Here is a 15,948-nt window from a genome sequence, read left to right on the forward strand (position 1 = left end):
AATCTAAATTTAGATCACTTGTTCGAGTAGAGGTTGTGGACAGAAACGCTGTACACAAGGAAGTTCATGGTGTAAGAGTGAAAGTGAGACAGGGTAACAGATTCTGTGAGAAAGGGGATGGAGTATCCTTTGAAGATCTGTTGATGAGTGTTCACTCTCTGACAATGGAGATTCAAATTTAAAACCCAGTGTGCGTGAAACAGTCACTGATATTGTTTATCCAGTCAAACAAAGGAGTAAACGGATTGTTACTAAGCCAGTTAGATATCGTGATAGTTATTGTGTGGTAGGAGAATTTTCTGAATGTTATCTTAGAAATTCTATTCTATATAACATGTTTTTACTTATGAAGAATTATTTGTAAAGGGTTCTCTGTAAACCTTTTACGTCATGTCATTTATAATTTGTTTAGGTTTCTGTATTTTCTTGTTCGTAAAACGAGAGAGATATTGTGGTAATGTGCGTGTCTCACTACATTCCACATTCTAGATCCTTGCTCTCAGGAATGTCGAATGTGTGTGAAGGGCTCTGCTTGTGGGGATATTCTATTTCTGTCACTTGTTGCCAAGACTGTGGCCAATAAACCTTGACACTAAGGTTGACACCTTGTGTGGTGGTTTATTGTGTCCTTATCACCACACCCGTCCACCAAGATCTAAATTAGGCCCTTAGTCTTGGTGCTTTGCCATGGTCAAGGGTGAGGCTTGCGTGTGTTTTCAAGGTTTGGGCCACTGAGGATAGATCTATAGTAACTGAAGACGCTGACTCAGAGCCTCAAGTCATAGGATGCAGGTTGGGGTTGGATGTGGGGTGTGGCTGCTCGCTCTTCTCCAGCAGCCAGGGCTGGTGGAGTCTCTCTGGCCTCCATTTGCAGTGTGTGGGGGGGGTCGTTGAAAGGAAGGGCGGATGCTGTAGTGCTGTCGTCCTGATCAGTGCCCCCCGCTAGTAGTGTGTGTGGTAGGAGATGAGTTTCCAATGCTTCTTCTGTAGCCACCTTCAGCTGCAGGGTGTGGGGTGCGGCTCCTCCTTAGTAGTGTGGGTGGTAGCAGCTATGGGCCCCGACCTGCTCCTGCTGTGGGGGGTGGGGTCCTCCCTACTACTGTGGGTGGTAGCACCTGAGGATCCAGTGATGCTCCGCTGCAGTAGGGGCCGGCTCCTCTCTAGTAGTGTAAGCGGTGATGCCCCAGCACTGCTGTCCTGTCCAGCCTCCAGCTGCAGTAGGGTGGGCTTGTCCCTAGTAGTGTAGGCGGTGAGGCCCCAGCGCCACTCGTGTCCAGCCTCCAGCTGTAGTAGGGGTCGGCTCCTCCCTAGTGGTGTTGGCGGTGAGGCCCCAGCGCCGCTCCTGTCCAGCCTCCAGCTGTAGCAGGGGTGGGCTCCTCCCTAGTAGTGTAGGCGGTGAGGCCCCAGCGCCACTCGTGTCCAGCCTCCAGCTGTAGTAGGGGTCGGCTCCTCCCTAGTAGTGTAGGTGGTGAGGCCCCAGCGCCACTCGTGTCCAGCCTCCAGCTGTAGTAGGGGTCGGCTCCTCCCTAGTAGTGTAGGCGGTGAGGTCCGAGCACTGCTGACCTGTCCAGCCTCCAGCTGCAGTAGGGGTCGGCTCCTCTATAATAGTGTAAGCGGTGAGGTCCCAGCACTACTGTCCTGTCCAGCCTCCAGCTGTAGTAGGGGTCGGCTCCTCCCTAGTAGTGTAGGCGGTGAGTCCCCAGCGCCGCTCCTGTCCAGCCTCCAGTTGTAGTAGGGGTCTGCTCCTCTCTAGTAGTGTAGGTGGTGAGTCCCCAGCGCTGCTCCTGTCCAGCCTCCAGTTGCAGTAGGGGTCGGCTCCTCCCTAGTAGTGTAGGCGGTGAGGTCCGAGCACTGCTGTCCTGTCCAGCCTCCAGCTGTAGTAGGGGTCGGCTCCTCCCTAGTAGTGTAAGCGGTGAGTCCCCAGCGCTGCTCCTGTCCAGCCTCCAGCTGTAGTAGGGGTCGGCTCCTCCCTAGTAGTGTAGGCGGTGAGGTCCCAGCAATGCTGTCCTGTCCAGCCTTCAGCTGTAGTAGGGGCCGGCTCCTCTATAGTAGTGTAAGCGGTGAGGTCCCAGCACTACTGTCCTGTCCAGCCTCCAGCTGTAGTAGGGGTCGGCTCCTCTCTAGTAGTGTAGGTGGTGAGTCCCCAGCGCCGCTCCTGTCCAGCCTCCAGCTGTAGTAGGGCCGGCTCCTCCCAAGTAGTGTAGGTGGCGAGTCCCCAGCGCCGCTCCTGTCCAGCCTCCAGTTGTAGTAGGGGTCGGCTCCTCTCTAGTAGTGTAGGTGGTGAGTCCCCAGCGCTGCTCCTGTCCAGCCTCCAGCTGCAGTAGGGGTCGGCTCCTCTATAGTAGTGTAAGCAGTGAGGTCCCAGCACTGCTGTCCTGTCCAGCCTCCAGCTGTAGTAGGGGTCGGCTCCTCTATAGTAGTGTAGGCAGAGAGGTCCCAGCGCCGCTCCTGTCCAGCCTCCAGCTGTAGTAGGGGTCGGCTCCTCCCTAGTAGTGTAGGTGGTGAGGTCCCAGCGCCGCTCCTGTCCAGCCTCCAACTGTAGTAGGGGTCGGCTCCTCCCTAGTAGTGTAGGCGGTGAGGTCCCAGCACTGCTGTCCTGTCCAGCCTCCAGCTGTAGTAGGGGTCAGCTCCTCCCTAGTAGTGTAAGAGGTGAGTCCCCAGCGCCGCTCCTGTCCAGCCTCCAGCTGTAGTAGGGGCCGGCTCCTCCCTAGTAGTGTAGGCGGTGAGGCCCCAGCGCCGCTCCTGTCCAGCCTCCAGCTGTAGTAGGAGTCGGCTCCTCTCTAGTAGTGTAGGCGGTGAGATCCCAGCACTACTGTCCTGTCCAGCCTCCAGCTGTAGTAGGGGTCGGCTCCTCTATGGTAGTGTAGACGGTGAGGCCCCAGCGCCGCTCCTGTCCAGCCTCCAGCTGTAGTAGGGGTCGGCTCCTCCCTAGTAGTGTAGGCGGTGAGGTCCCAGCACTGCTGTCCTGTCCAGCCTCCAGCTGTAGTAGGGGTCGGCTCCTCCCTAGTAGTGTAAGCGGTGAGGCCCCAGCGCCACTCCTGTCCAGCCTCCAGCTGTAGTAGGGGTCGGCTCCTCTATGGTAGTGTAGACGGTGAGGCCCCAGCGCCGCTCCTGTCCAGCCTCCAGCTGTAGTAGGGGTCGGCTCCTCCCTAGTAGTGTAGGCGGTGAGGTCCCAGCACTGCTGTCCTGTCCAGCCTCCAGCTGTAGTAGGGGTCGGCTCCTCCCTAGTAGTGTAAGCGGTGAGGCCCCAGCGCCACTCCTGTCCAGCCTCCAGCTGTAGTAGGGGTCGGCTCCTCCCTAGTAGTGTAGGCGGTGAGGCCCCAGCGCCTCTCGTGTCCAGCCTCCAGCTGTAGTAGGGGTCGGCTCCTCCCTAGTAGTGTAAGCAGTGAGGTCCCAGCACTGCTGTCCTGTCCAGCCTCCAGCTGTAGTAGGGGTCGGCTCCTCCCTAGTAGTGTAGGCGGTGAGGTCCGAGCACTGCTGTCCTGTCCAGCCTCCAGCTGTAGTAGGGGTCGGCTCCTCCCTAGTAGTGTAAGCGGTGAGTCCCCAGCGCCGCTCCTGTCCAGCCTCCAGCTGTAGTAGGGGTCGACCCCTCTATCGTAGTGTAAGCGGTGAGGTCCCAGCACTACTGTCCTGTCCAGCCTCCAGCTGTAGTAGGGGTGGGCTCCACCCTAGTAGTGTAGGCGGTGAGGCCTCCGCACCGCTCCTGTCCAGCCTCCAGCTGTAGTAGGGGTCGGCTCCTCCCTAGTAGTGTAGGTGGTGAGTCCCCAGCGCCGCTCCTGTCCAGCCTCCAGCTGTAGTAGGGGTCGGCTCCTCACTAGTAGTGTAGGTGGTGAGTCCCCAGCGCCGCTCCTGTCCAGCCTCCAGCTGCAGTAGGGGTCGGCTCCTCTATAATAGTGTAAGCGGTGAGGTCCCAGCACTACTGTCCTGTCCAGCCTCCAGCTGTAGTAGGGGTCGGCTCCTCCCTAGTAGTGTAGGCGGTGAGGTCCGAGCACTGCTGTCCTGTCCAGCCTCCAGCTGTAGTAGGGGTCGGCTCCTCCCTAGTAGTGTAAGCGGTGAGTCCCCAGCGCCGCTCCTGTCCAGCCTCCAGCTGTAGTAGGGGTCGGCTCCTCTATAGTAGTGTAAGCGGTGAGGTCCCAGCACTACTGTCCTGTCCAGCCTCCAGCTGTAGTAGGGGTCGGCTCCTCTCTAGTAGTGTAGGTGGTGAGTCCCCAGCGCCGCTCCTGTCCAGCCTCCAGCTGTAGTAGGGGTCGGCTCCTCTATAGTAGTGTAAGCGGTGAGGTCCCAGCACTACTGTCCTGTCCAGCCTCCAGCTGTAGTAGGGGTCGGCTCCTCTCTAGTAGTGTAGGTGGCGAGTCCCCAGCGCCGCTCCTGTCCAGCCTTCAGTTGTAGTAGGGGTCGGCTCCTCTCTAGTAGTGTAGGTGGTGAGTCCCCAGCGCTGCTCCTGTCCAGCCTCCAGCTGCAGTAGGGGTCGGCTCCTCTATAGTAGTGTAAGCAGTGAGGTCCCAGCACTGCTGTCCTGTCCAGCCTCCAGCTGTAGTAGGGGTCGGCTCCTCTATAGTAGTGTAGGCAGAGAGGTCCCAGCGCCGCTCCTGTCCAGCCTCCAGCTGTAGTAGGGGTCGGCTCCTCCCTAGTAGTGTAAGCGGTGAGGTCCCAGCGCCGCTCCTGTCCAGCCTCCAACTGTAGTAGGGGTCGGCTCCTCCCTAGTAGTGTAGGCGGTGAGGTCCCAGCACTGCTGTCCTGTCCAGCCTCCAGCTGTAGTAGGGGTCAGCTCCTCCCTAGTAGTGTAAGCGGTGAGTCCCCAGCGCCGCTCCTGTCCAGCCTCCAGCTGTAGTAGGGGCCGGCTCCTCCCTAGTAGTGTAGGCGGTGAGGCCCCAGCGCCGCTCCTGTCCAGCCTCCAGCTGTAGTAGGGGTCGGCTCCTCTGTAGTAGTGTAGGCGGTGAGATCCCAGCACTACTGTCCTGTCCAGCCTCCAGCTGTAGTAGGGGTCGGCTCCTCTATGGTAGTGTAGGCGGTGAGGCCCCAGCGTCGCTCCTGTCCAGCCTCCAGCTGTAGTAGGGGTCGGCTCCTCCCTAGTAGTGTAAGCGGTGAGGCCCCAGCGCCACTCCTGTCCAGCCTCCAGCTGTAGTAGGGGTCGGCTCCTCCCTAGTAGTGTAAGCAGTGAGGTCCCAGCACTGCTGACCTGTCCAGCCTCCAGCTGCAGTAGGGGTCGGCTCCTCTAGAATAGTGTAAGCGGTGAGGTCCCAGCACTACTGTCCTGTCCAGCCTCCAGCTGTAGTAGGGGTCGGCTCCTCCCTAGTAGTGTAAGCGGTGAGGCCCCAGCGCCACTCCTGTCCAGCCTCCAGCTGTAGTAGGGGTCGGCTCCTCCCTAGTAGTGTAAGCGGTGAGGTCCCAGCACTGCTGTCCTGTCCAGCCTCCAGCTGTAGTAGGGGTCGGCTCCTCCCTAGTAGTGTAAGCGGTGAGTCCCCAGCGCCACTCCTGTCCAGCCTCCAGCTGTAGTAGGGGTCGGCTCCTCCCTAGTAGTGTAAGCAGTGAGGTCCCAGCACTGCTGACCTGTCCAGCCTCCAGCTGCAGTAGGGGTCGGCTCCTCTATAATAGTGTAAGCGGTGAGGTCCCAGCACTACTGTCCTGTCCAGCCTCCAGCTGTAGTAGGGGTCGGTTCCTCTATAGTAGTGTAAGCGGTGAGGCCCCAGCGCCGCTCCTGTCCAGACTCCAGCTGTAGTAGGGGTCGGCTCCTCTATAGTAGTGTAAGCGGTGAGGCCCCAGCGCCGCTCCTGTCCAGACTCCAGCTGCAGTAGGGGTCGGCTCCTCCCTAGTAGTGTAAGCAGTGAGGTCCCAGCACTGCTGACCTGTCCAGCCTCCAGCTGTAGTAGGGGTCGGCTCCTCTATAGTAGTGTAGGCAGAGAGGTCCCAGCGCCGCTCCTGTCCAGCCTCCAGCTGTAGTAGGGGTCGGCTCCTCCATAGTAGTGTAAGCGATTAAGTCCCAGCACTGCTGTCCTGTCCAGCCTCCAGCTGTAGTAGGGGTCGGCTCCTCTATAGTAGTGTCCCAGCCTACTGTCCTCTCCAGTCTCCAGATTTTGTAGGGTCGGCTCCTCCTTTGTAGTGTTTGCAGTGAGTCCCCTGCACCGCCCTGTCCAGCCGCCCTCAGCCTCCGGCTGTAGGAGGAGCCCCCGGCCGCCCCTGCCTGTGCTGCTGCGGGAGAGGGAGGAGGCGCCGCCGCTGCAGGGTTGGACCGGCCCTCCCCCGCCCCCTCTCCCAGCCGCGCCGAGCTCAGAGAGCACAAACAGGACAGAAAACTTCACCGCGGAGCAGAGCTGCGGCAGCGCTCTCACCACAGCGGCGGAAGGGTCCTCCCTCCACCTGGACCCGCTTACCCCTCTGAAGGCCCCCCCTCCTCCATCTGGACCCCTCACCCAGCAGCTAAAGCTCCCCCCCCCCCCCCGCAGCTGACCCTCCTCCCAGGCGTGAGGACACAGACTGCAGCAGCTGATCACCCCTTACTTCCCCCTCCCCCTCACAGCTCCGCATCTTCCCCTTCTCTCCTCTCTGGCTCCCTGCCCCCTCACCCCCATCACACCCCTTCCCCTCTCCGCTTCTCCCCTCCCTCCCCAGCATCCCTCCCCTCCTTGCCCCTGCCCCCTTCATGCCCCCCGCCTGACCCTCCTCCATGTCCCTGCTGCGGCCCGAGCCCCCCCCGGGGGCGGCCTGGCTGCCCACCCACGTGCAGGTGACGGTGCTGCGGGCCCGGGGGCTGCGGCTGAAGGGCAAGCATGGCACCAGCGACGCCTTCACCATCATCCAGCTGGGCAAGGAGCGCTTCAGCACGGCCGTGGCCGAGAAGAGCCCGGGCCGGGCCGAGTGGGCCGAGGAATGCTCCTTCGAGCTGCCCCCGCCGGGGCCCGGGGCCCCGCAGGCCCCCGAGTTGCTGCTCGTCGTCATGCACCGCGCCCTCATCGGCATGGACAAGTTCCTGGGACAGGCCGGCCTGCCCCTGGACAGGCTGCTGCAGGAGGGGCGATCCAGCCAAGAACAGTGAGTGCGGGGCTGGGGCAGGGGCGGTGAGGGGGGTCAGGCAGAAGTTGGGGGGTAGGACTGAGGTGAGGGGTAGGACTGAGGGGTGGTGAAGGGTAGGACTGAGGTGAGGGGTAGGACTGAGGGGAGGGGTAGGACTGAGGGGAGGGGTAGGACTGAGGTGAGGGGTAGGACTGAGGGGAGGTGAAGGGTAGGACTGAGGGAAGGTGAGGGGTAGGACTGGGGGGAGGTGAGGGGTAGGACTGGGGGGAGGTGAGGGGAAGGACTGAAGGAAGATGAGGGGTGGGACTGAGGTGAGGGGTGGGACTGAGGTGAGGGGTGGGACTGTGGGGAGGTGAAGGGTAGGACTGTGGGGAGGTGAAGGGTAGGACTGTGGGGAGGTGAAGGGTAGGACTGTGGGGAGGTGAGGGGTAGGACTGTGGGGAGGTGAGGGGTAGGACTGTGGGGAGGTGAGGGGTAGGACTGTGGGGAGGTGAGGGGTAGGACTGTGGGGAGGTGAGGGGTAGGACTGTGGGGAGGTGAGGGGTAGGACTGTGGGGAGGTGAGGGGTAGGACTGAGGGGAGGGGAGGGGTGGGGCTGGGGGAAGGTGGGCAGTGAGTGGTAGGACTGAGGTGAGGGATAGGACTGAGGGGAGGTGAAGGGTAGGACTGAGGGGTAGGACTGGGGGGAGAGAGGTGGTGGGAATATGGAGCGGGTGTGGTGGGTGTGATGGTGGTGATGGTGGTGGTGGTGGGTGTGATGGTGGTGGTGGTGGGTGTGATGGTGGTGGGTGTGATGGTGGTGGTGGGTGTGATGGTGGGTGTGATGGTGGTGGAGGTGGGTGTGATGGTGGTGGAGGTGGGTGTGATGGTGGAGGTGGGTGTGATGGTGGTGGTGGTGGAGGTGGGTGTGATGGTGGTGGAGGTGGGTGTGATGGTGGTGGATGTGGGTGTGATGGTGGAGGTGGGTGTGATGGTGGTGGTGGTGGGTGTGATGGTGGTGGGTGTGATGGTGGTGGTGGGTGTGATGGTGGTGGTGGTGGGTGTGATGGTGGTGGAGGTGGGTGTGATGGTGGAGGTGGGTGTGATGGTGGTGATGGTGGTGGAGGTGGGTGTGATGGTGGTGGAGGTGGGTGTGATGGTGGTGGATGTGGGTGTGATGGTGGAGGTGGGTGTGATGGTGGAGGAGGTGGGTGTGATGGTGGGTGTGATGGTGGCGGTGGTGGGTGTGATGCTGCTGGGTGTGGGAGTGGGTGGGTGTGATGGCAATAGTGGTGGGTGTGATGGTGGTGGGTGTGGTAATGGTGGTGGTGGTCTGTGGAGGTGGGTGGGGTGGTGTGGGGGTGGTGGTGGGGGTGGGTGTGATGGTGGTGGTGGGGGTGGGTGTGATGGTGGGGGTGGGTGTGATGGTGGGGGTGGGTGTGATGGTGGTGGTGGGTGGAGTGATGGTGGTGGTGGGTGGAGTGATGGTGGTGGTGGGTGGAGTGATGGTGGTGGTGGGTGGAGTGATGGTGGTGGTGGGTGGAGTGATGGTGGGTGGAGTGATGGTGGTGGGTGGTGTGGTGGTGGTGAGGTAGTGGTGGGGTGGGTGGGGTGGTGGGTGTGATGGTGGTGGTGGTGGGTGTGATGGTGGTGGGTGTGGGAGTGGGTGAGTGTGATGGCAATGGTGGTGGGTGTGGTGGGGGTGGGTGGGGTGGTGGTGGGTGGAGTGGTGGTGGGTGGAGTGATGGTGATGGTGGTGGGTGGAGTGATGGTGGTGGTGGGTGGAGTGATGGGTGATGGTGGTGGTGAGGTAGTGGTGGGGTGGTGGGGGTGGTGATGGTGGTGGGTGGGGTGATGGTGGTGGGTGGGGTGATGGTGGTGGGTGGGGTGATGGGGGTGGTTAGGGTGGGTGGGGGTGGTTGGTGGTTGGTGGGGGTGGGTGGGGTGATGGTGGTGGGTGGGGTCGTGGGTGGGGTGATGGTGGTGGTGGGTGTGGTAATGGTGGTGGTAATGGTGGTGGTGGGTGTGGTAATGGTGGTGGTGGGTGTAGTGGTCGGTGGTGGTGGGTGTGGTGGTCGGTGGTGGTGGGTGTCGTGGTGGGTGGGTGGTGGTGGTGGGTGTGGTGGTACTCATGTTGAGGGCCCAGCAGATGAAACAAGAGACCATACCTGGCCCTATATCTAAATTCTATTCTGTGGATCCATGTTGTAAGGGTTTGTATCGACCCTGTAAGTCAACGGTGTACTGAAGCGAGTAGGCCCGCGCTCCACCTTCTCTCAGACGCTGTCTCCAGGAGCAGCCTGGGTTGTGGTGAGGTGGGTGGCATGGTTCAGGTCTGTGGAAATTGATGGACAATAATTAGGCACCCCCCCCCCCCCCTTCCATCCACCAGCGAGGCACTTGCTTCTAGTGCACCGAGAGGCCAGACGTAGCAACTAGAAAACTGGTTGCGGATAGTTAAACGCTCAAAGTTTGAGGGCCACTATTAAAATGTAATAGTTATTGGGGGGAGTGGGGGTGCATAAAACGTGACGCTTCTGGAGACCTAGAGCTTTCATGCAGATACACTTTGGAAGCCCTGCTCAGGGGCATTCCTGGAAGCATCATGTCAGTGATGGCCAACCCAGGTTGCCCAGTACAGTCTTGCTCCCTCGCTCTGCCCCCAAGCGTCTTGGCATCTGGATGAGTCCACGTGTGTTCTTGGGCACCTGAGCTCCGGGTTGGCTGTTGCTGGGCCGTTTGCATATCATGACACAGCAGCAAAGGGTTCAAAGATGTCTGAGTGCAGAAGCGGCTTGGCTCAAGTGAACCTCACCTTTCTGAGGCCCAATCAAATGCAGCTTCTGTGTAAACTTGTAAACATACTCTTTATTTAAGATGCTATGAGAGTGATCGATTGTACCTTTGGCTTGAAACTCTTGGTTCCTCTTGGCAGAAGGTGTGTAGGTTGTAAGACATTCAGTCTTCTCTACACACCAGCAAACTTTGCTGTGCGTGTCGGAGCCGCAAAGATGCACGCAGAACACTTGACGGATACTTACATGGTCGACCACCCCTTTCAAAAGTTCCATCTGAGCTGCCAGCCTCCCCTTCACGTGGGCAGCACGTGCTTGCTGTCGGCTGGCGCGAGAGGCGCCTTGGCAAGGAGCTGGTGACGTCTGCCCGCTCATGCCCGGCCTGAGTTTTGGTGGTTTTTAACCACGCCCCGCCCCGCCCCGTCTGAGCCTTTTTCTCTCGACAGGTTCAAAGAAAGCTGCCCTCAGCAGCAGCTTACCTGTGCTGCCGCTTCTCAGCAGATGAATAGTTTTCTTGCCACCCAAGGGCATCTTTTTGGTTGTTCTTGATTGCAGCCAGGATTGACTCAGCTGTGTGTTTACAACCTGAATCACAATCCTTGCCTCTCATGCCTCTGTTTACCGGCGCCTTTTTCACACCCCGCCGAATCTGGCTGGCTTGCAAGGTCAGTGGTCCCGGCGCATACTTGGCAGACGCACCGAGTGTTACACGGCAGTGCGAGAAGCGCGTGGCCGACTCCTGCGAGGCAAAGAGTTGTACTGCGGGATACAAGTCCCGAGGGCCCTTGTGTATGTCCGGGACGTGCCCGCTCGACCTGATCACAAGGCCTGCCTGGCACAAGGCAGTGTCGACCCTGCAGCTGTGATGTGAGCTAAGCGTTGGCATGCGCCGCGCTCTTATCTGCTCCAACGAGGCGAGGCGCGTGTTTCGACACTTGTAGCGCACACATACAGTCATTTTCCAGGACCCCAGGCACTATTTTATATAGCACTTGGCAATAGAGTGTATCTCGTTGCCGCCCCAAGACGGAAACGGGACATTTGCAAACACTGAGAGAGTTCGCACAGGCCATACTGTCGAATAACTTTAGTCACGGGACTCCAGACAAGCCCTGTTACCCAAAAGGTGACCCTTGACCTCAGGAGAAAGCTCTTGTTTGGCAACAAATAACTGCAGTAGCAGCAGGGTGAGGTGATGTCGCATATCTGTATGTACAGAAGCTGGTGCAGGGCAAGGAAGAGCCCTGCGGGGACTTGGCATCATGCAGAGGGCGCCAGCAGGGTCCTCTGGTGGGGCCCCTGTGGGAGGAAAGGGGCGAACCCTCTAATGTAGCTCTTGGATGTCCCAAAGCATCATGGCGCCCGGATCAGAGGACCGATTGCGCGACAGGGTGTGTGGCAGTGTTCTTCCCTTCGGCTTCCTGGACTGCTGGGCAAGTGGAGGCCGCTGACCAGATGGAGCGCCTGAAACCGGTGGCCGCCTTGGCAGTATTATATTTGTGGCTAGCGTGCCTGGACTCCCAGGTATGGGGCATTGCTGCAGTCCCTCCTGGGGTTTAGTGTGGTGGTCTGAGTTTGCAAAAGGACTATTTATTTAATAAACACTTGCACAGACCTCCAGAAAGTGCCTTGGTGTGGCCCTATGGATGGTACATGAGGGATGGAAGGTGACTGCATGAAGAGCCGCGTCTGAGAGACCCACCTGAGGGTGGGGGCGCTCTCATGAGTGTGCCAGTGGCGAAGAGTTAAGATGAGGAAGTTGACACCTCTGGGCTGTACCACATTGAACCAATGGGCTAGCTACAGTACGAAAGTGAAGCAGCACTTGTGAGTAGAAGGGCACCATCCGTGGGGTAGGCATGCCATCTAATGAGACAGCAGATGGGTGAAGTGCTGGAACGTGTTCTCAGAAGATAGAAATAGGACTGTGCCCGGCACCAGGACTGGCAAACCTTCCCCAGTGCCCTCACTAGACGGTGCTGGTAAATTAACTATACAAAAAGCGAGCCAGGAGCTTGGCACATGAAGCTTGAGCATACCAGGCCATTGTGTATGTGGTTGTGAACGCTGATTTTCAATAGTTCATTTGAAGGACTGAGGCATTGAAAGGATTTACCAGACACATGTTGGGGGGTACATCTGGTTGCACATCTGTCACCAGACAGAGGCTTTGGCTCCTCCCACATACTGGGAGCCAGGCGTGCATGTTTTGATTGGGCAGAAGTGATGTGCTTCCACCAAAAAGTGCTTGTCCTCCACACAGCTGTGATCATTTTGTTTATTTATCCAGCTGCCTGAGCTTGAACTTTCAGGGTCAGACACAGGACATTGAAATGTTACTAAAGTGTCTTAGATAACAAGATAATTTCTGGTGTTCTCTGACAGTGGCACAGATCAGAGGATAACCTACATGGATTTTTAGGTCTGGCTTGACAGTGCAACTGCCACCTGACCTTTTAATTTACACCAATATTATTCTAAAGTTCTTGCTTCCACACACGCATAATAACTCCATGCTACCTACTTGTAACCCTTCACATTACCGTACAACATTCTTTTAAGCCAGAACTTTTGGCATTGCCAATGCTTGACCTTTTATTGGGATTCCTGTCTGGAAGCTCGAGCCCACAGTACTGGAAACAGACTGGATGAGGTGTTCAGGAAGTGAAATGATGATATGCGACCCATGCGCCAACATCGCAGCCTCGCCTTTCCATTGCTGGATATCTGAAGATGGCTCTTGTGCTGAAGTCTTCAAATGTCCTCAATTTAATGAAATAACCCACTCTCAGCAGAGAAGATTTGCTGCTGGACAGAGCTCCAGTTTAAGGCTGGTACCCAGGCTTCGTGTGCCCAGCACGCGCATGGCCGGACCTATATAGTCTGACCACATGTTTTTATTCATTTATTTTTAATTACTTTTTATTGGCATATTCTCAATATGAATCCTAGTATGATAGGAACATAAAATTGTCAACAAATTATCAGTTCTTCTTTTTTTTTTGTTTTGTTCCTTTGCTGTAGAAAATATTCTCCTAGGTCTCTGAATGAGGACTGTCAGGAGAAAAGAGCCCCATTTCCTGTTGAAAACAATGAGACGCTGACTAGGCATTTCATGAGGACCATTGATTCTGCAGCGCGCGCTGGTATTATTGATTGGCGCGATGGAGGACCAACGGTAATGTCAGGTCACAGGAGCGTGGGAGGTAGGGAAGCGTGGCGCATCCGGTCCAGTTCGCGCCAGCTGCAGCAAACGTTCACGGAGTCACCCCCCCCCCCCCAGCGATCTCTGGTCTTTATGAATATTGGATTTCAATCTGTTGGATTTTGGTGGATGGCAGGTCTTTAACGTGATCCTCCCTTGAGGACATACATTTCCGAGATGCTCAAACCTGCTCATATAAAGCAAAAAAGACACCTTGGAGGCACGTATGAACGAAGGGGAGACGCGAATGGCATGGTTTGCAGGAATTTGCTGAAACAGTGACATGTTGTAATGTGTGTGGTAATGAACAGTCAGGGCCCACCAGAGAGGCTCCATTCATTTAAAGGTCTCTCTTTTGTTCTGTCTCTGGACGTGGGTACAGGAAACATACCATCCATTCTGACCATTGGTTGGTCCACTGCAGTATTTTTTGTGATATATAAGGCACAAGATCCCAATAGTTTTTTTTTTTTCATCAAATGTTTTATTTGTCAAATTGCAGATGTGTTGCAGAGCTCTGTACCCCAGAGTCAGCTGCACAATCAAACCTCAGAAGTATGCTGACTTTGACTTTTTGAGATGAAATCCAAACATGTATATGACACAATGGAATGAATACCCCAACCCCCTCCCCCCCATCCCTGCCCCTGATCGCACAAGTTCCGCACAACCCTGACCACAAAGTAGAATTGGAACAGATGGGGTGTACCCCTCCGGTCCCACCCCCCACACTCCCAATGTCCACAGATGCCCAAATGAGTTATCCCGGGGGAGGAACCTCAGTTGCTAATGGCGGATCCAATAACAGCCTTCGGTAATCTGCCCACCGCTTCCAGATCTTGAAGTGTTTGTGTGGGCATCCCCTAGCTACAAAAATAGGTTGTTCCAGCCCCATGCAGAAGTCTAGCTCATTTTTCCATACGGCAACCAATGGGGCCCGTGGCGCCTTCCATGCACCGGCAATGTCCCTTTTCGCCAGAGTGAAACCCAGGTGCATGAGGTGTCACTTTATATGTTACCACCAATTCCCTTCATGACATGAAGTAGGGCCAGCTGCGGTGTGCGTGAGAGTACCCACCCCAGGACTTCCGAAAGGCAGGCAACCCCCCCCCTCCAAACGTGGTCAAGGGAGAGGCAACGCCAGACTGTATGGTTAAAGGTACCCTCCTCCCGGCTGCAACGAAGACACAGAGGGGGAGCAATCAACCCCGCCCTCCACAGGTGCACTCGGGTAAAATAAACCCTGTGTAAATACTTGAACAGGACCGGGCGAAGTCGCATCGCTATGGCTGCCCCCCCACAGGGCCGCCAGGGCCTCAGTCCAGTCGTCCTCCTCTAATGTGCCTACATCTTCCTCCCAATCCCCCGGAGCGTCCGTAGTGTGGGGTAGCAATGTGTAACCAGGGACTGGTATGTCCGGGAAGTCTTCTGGTCAGTTAGATAGCCCATGAAGACTTTTGCTTCCAGGGGACTGAATTTGGGCAGGGACTCCAGACTGGGGGAAGGCCAGCTGGAACTTGAATTTGGTGTCTGTGGACACTGGAGTGCTGCCTACCTCTTCCACCGTCTTATAGTATTGTGCACAGCCTACCTGCACCATCAATGGCCTCAGTAGCCCTCCTGTCACCGCCTGCCTGCACCATCAATGGCCTCAGAAGCCCTCCTGTGACAGCCTGCCTGCACCATCAATGGCTTCAGGAACCCTCCTGTCACAGCCTGCCTGCACCATCAATGGCCTCAGAAGCCCTCCTGTGACAGCCTACCTGCACCATCAATGGCTTCAGGAACCCTCCTGTCACAGCCTGCCTGCACCATCATTGGCCTCTGGAACTCTCCTGTCACAGCCTGTCTGCAGAATCAATGGCCGCAAGAACCCTCCTGTCACCGCCTGCCTGCACCATCAATGGCCTCTGAAACCCTCCTGTGACCGCCTACCTGCACCATCAATGGCTTCAGGAACCCTCCTGTCACAGCCTGCCTGCACCATCAATGGCCTCAGGAGCCCTCCTGTCACCGCCTGCCTGCACCATCAATGGCTTCAGGAACCCTCCGGTGACAGCCTACCTGCACCATCAATGGCTTCAGGAACCCTCCTGTCACCGCCTGCCTGCACCATCAATGGCTTCAGGAACCCTCCTGTCACCGCCTGCCTGCACCATCAATGGCTTCAGGAACCCTCCTGTGACAGCCTACCTGCACCATCAATGGCCTCTGAAACCCCCCGTGGCAGCCTGCCTCCACCATCAATGGCATCTGAAACCCTCCTGTGACCGCCTACCTGCACCATCAATGGCTTCAGGAACCCTCCTGTCACCGCCTGCCTGCACCATCAATGGCTTCAGGAACCCTCCTGTCACCGCCTGCCTGCACCATCAATGGCCTCTTGAACCCTCCTGTCACAGCCTGCCTGCACCATCAATGGCCTCTTGAACCCTCCTGTCACAGCCTGACTGCACCATCAATGGCCTCAGGAGCCCTCCTGTCACAGCCTGCCTGCACCATCAATGGCCTCTTGAACCCTCCTGTCACAGCCTGCCTGCACCATCAATGGCCTCTGGAGCCCTCCTGTCACAGCCTGCCTGCACCATCAATGGCCTCTGGAACCCTCCTGTCACCGCCTCCCTGCACCATCAATGGCCTCAGGAGCCCTCCTGTCACCGCCTGCCTGCACCATCAATGGCTTCAGGAACCCTCCGGTGACAGCCTACCTGCACCATCAATGGCTTCAGGAACCCTCCTGTCACCGCCTGCCTGCACCATCAATGGCTTCAGGAACCCTCCTGTCACCGCCTGCCTGCACCATCAATGGCTTCAGGAACCCTCCTGTGACAGCCTACCTGCACCATCAATGGCCTCTGAAACCCCCCGTGGCAGCCTGCCTCCACCATCAATGGCATCTGAAACCCTCCTGTGACCGCCTACCTGCACCATCAATGGCTTCAGGAACCCTCCTGTCAC

The 15,948-nt window shown here is 57.6% G+C and overlaps 1 protein-coding gene across 1 annotated transcript in view; it reads left to right on the plus strand.

Moving 5' to 3' along the window:
• The first annotated feature begins 6,274 nt into the window (after positions 1 to 6,274).
• Positions 6,275 to 15,948, plus strand: part of RAB11FIP5 (RAB11 family interacting protein 5) — a 308,395-nt gene continuing 298,721 nt past the window's right edge. Inside the window, exon 1 of the mRNA XM_086960102.1 lies at positions 6,275 to 7,029. Within this exon, the coding sequence (XP_086816228.1) occupies positions 6,665 to 7,029 (365 nt within the window). The 5' untranslated portion in view covers positions 6,275 to 6,664. The remainder of the gene's footprint in view (positions 7,030 to 15,948) is intronic.

This window comes from Lissotriton vulgaris, chromosome 3_1 (genome assembly GCF_964263255.1).
Source record: "Lissotriton vulgaris chromosome 3_1, aLisVul1.2, whole genome shotgun sequence".
In the NCBI taxonomy this organism is placed as follows: Eukaryota; Metazoa; Chordata; class Amphibia; order Caudata; family Salamandridae; genus Lissotriton; species Lissotriton vulgaris.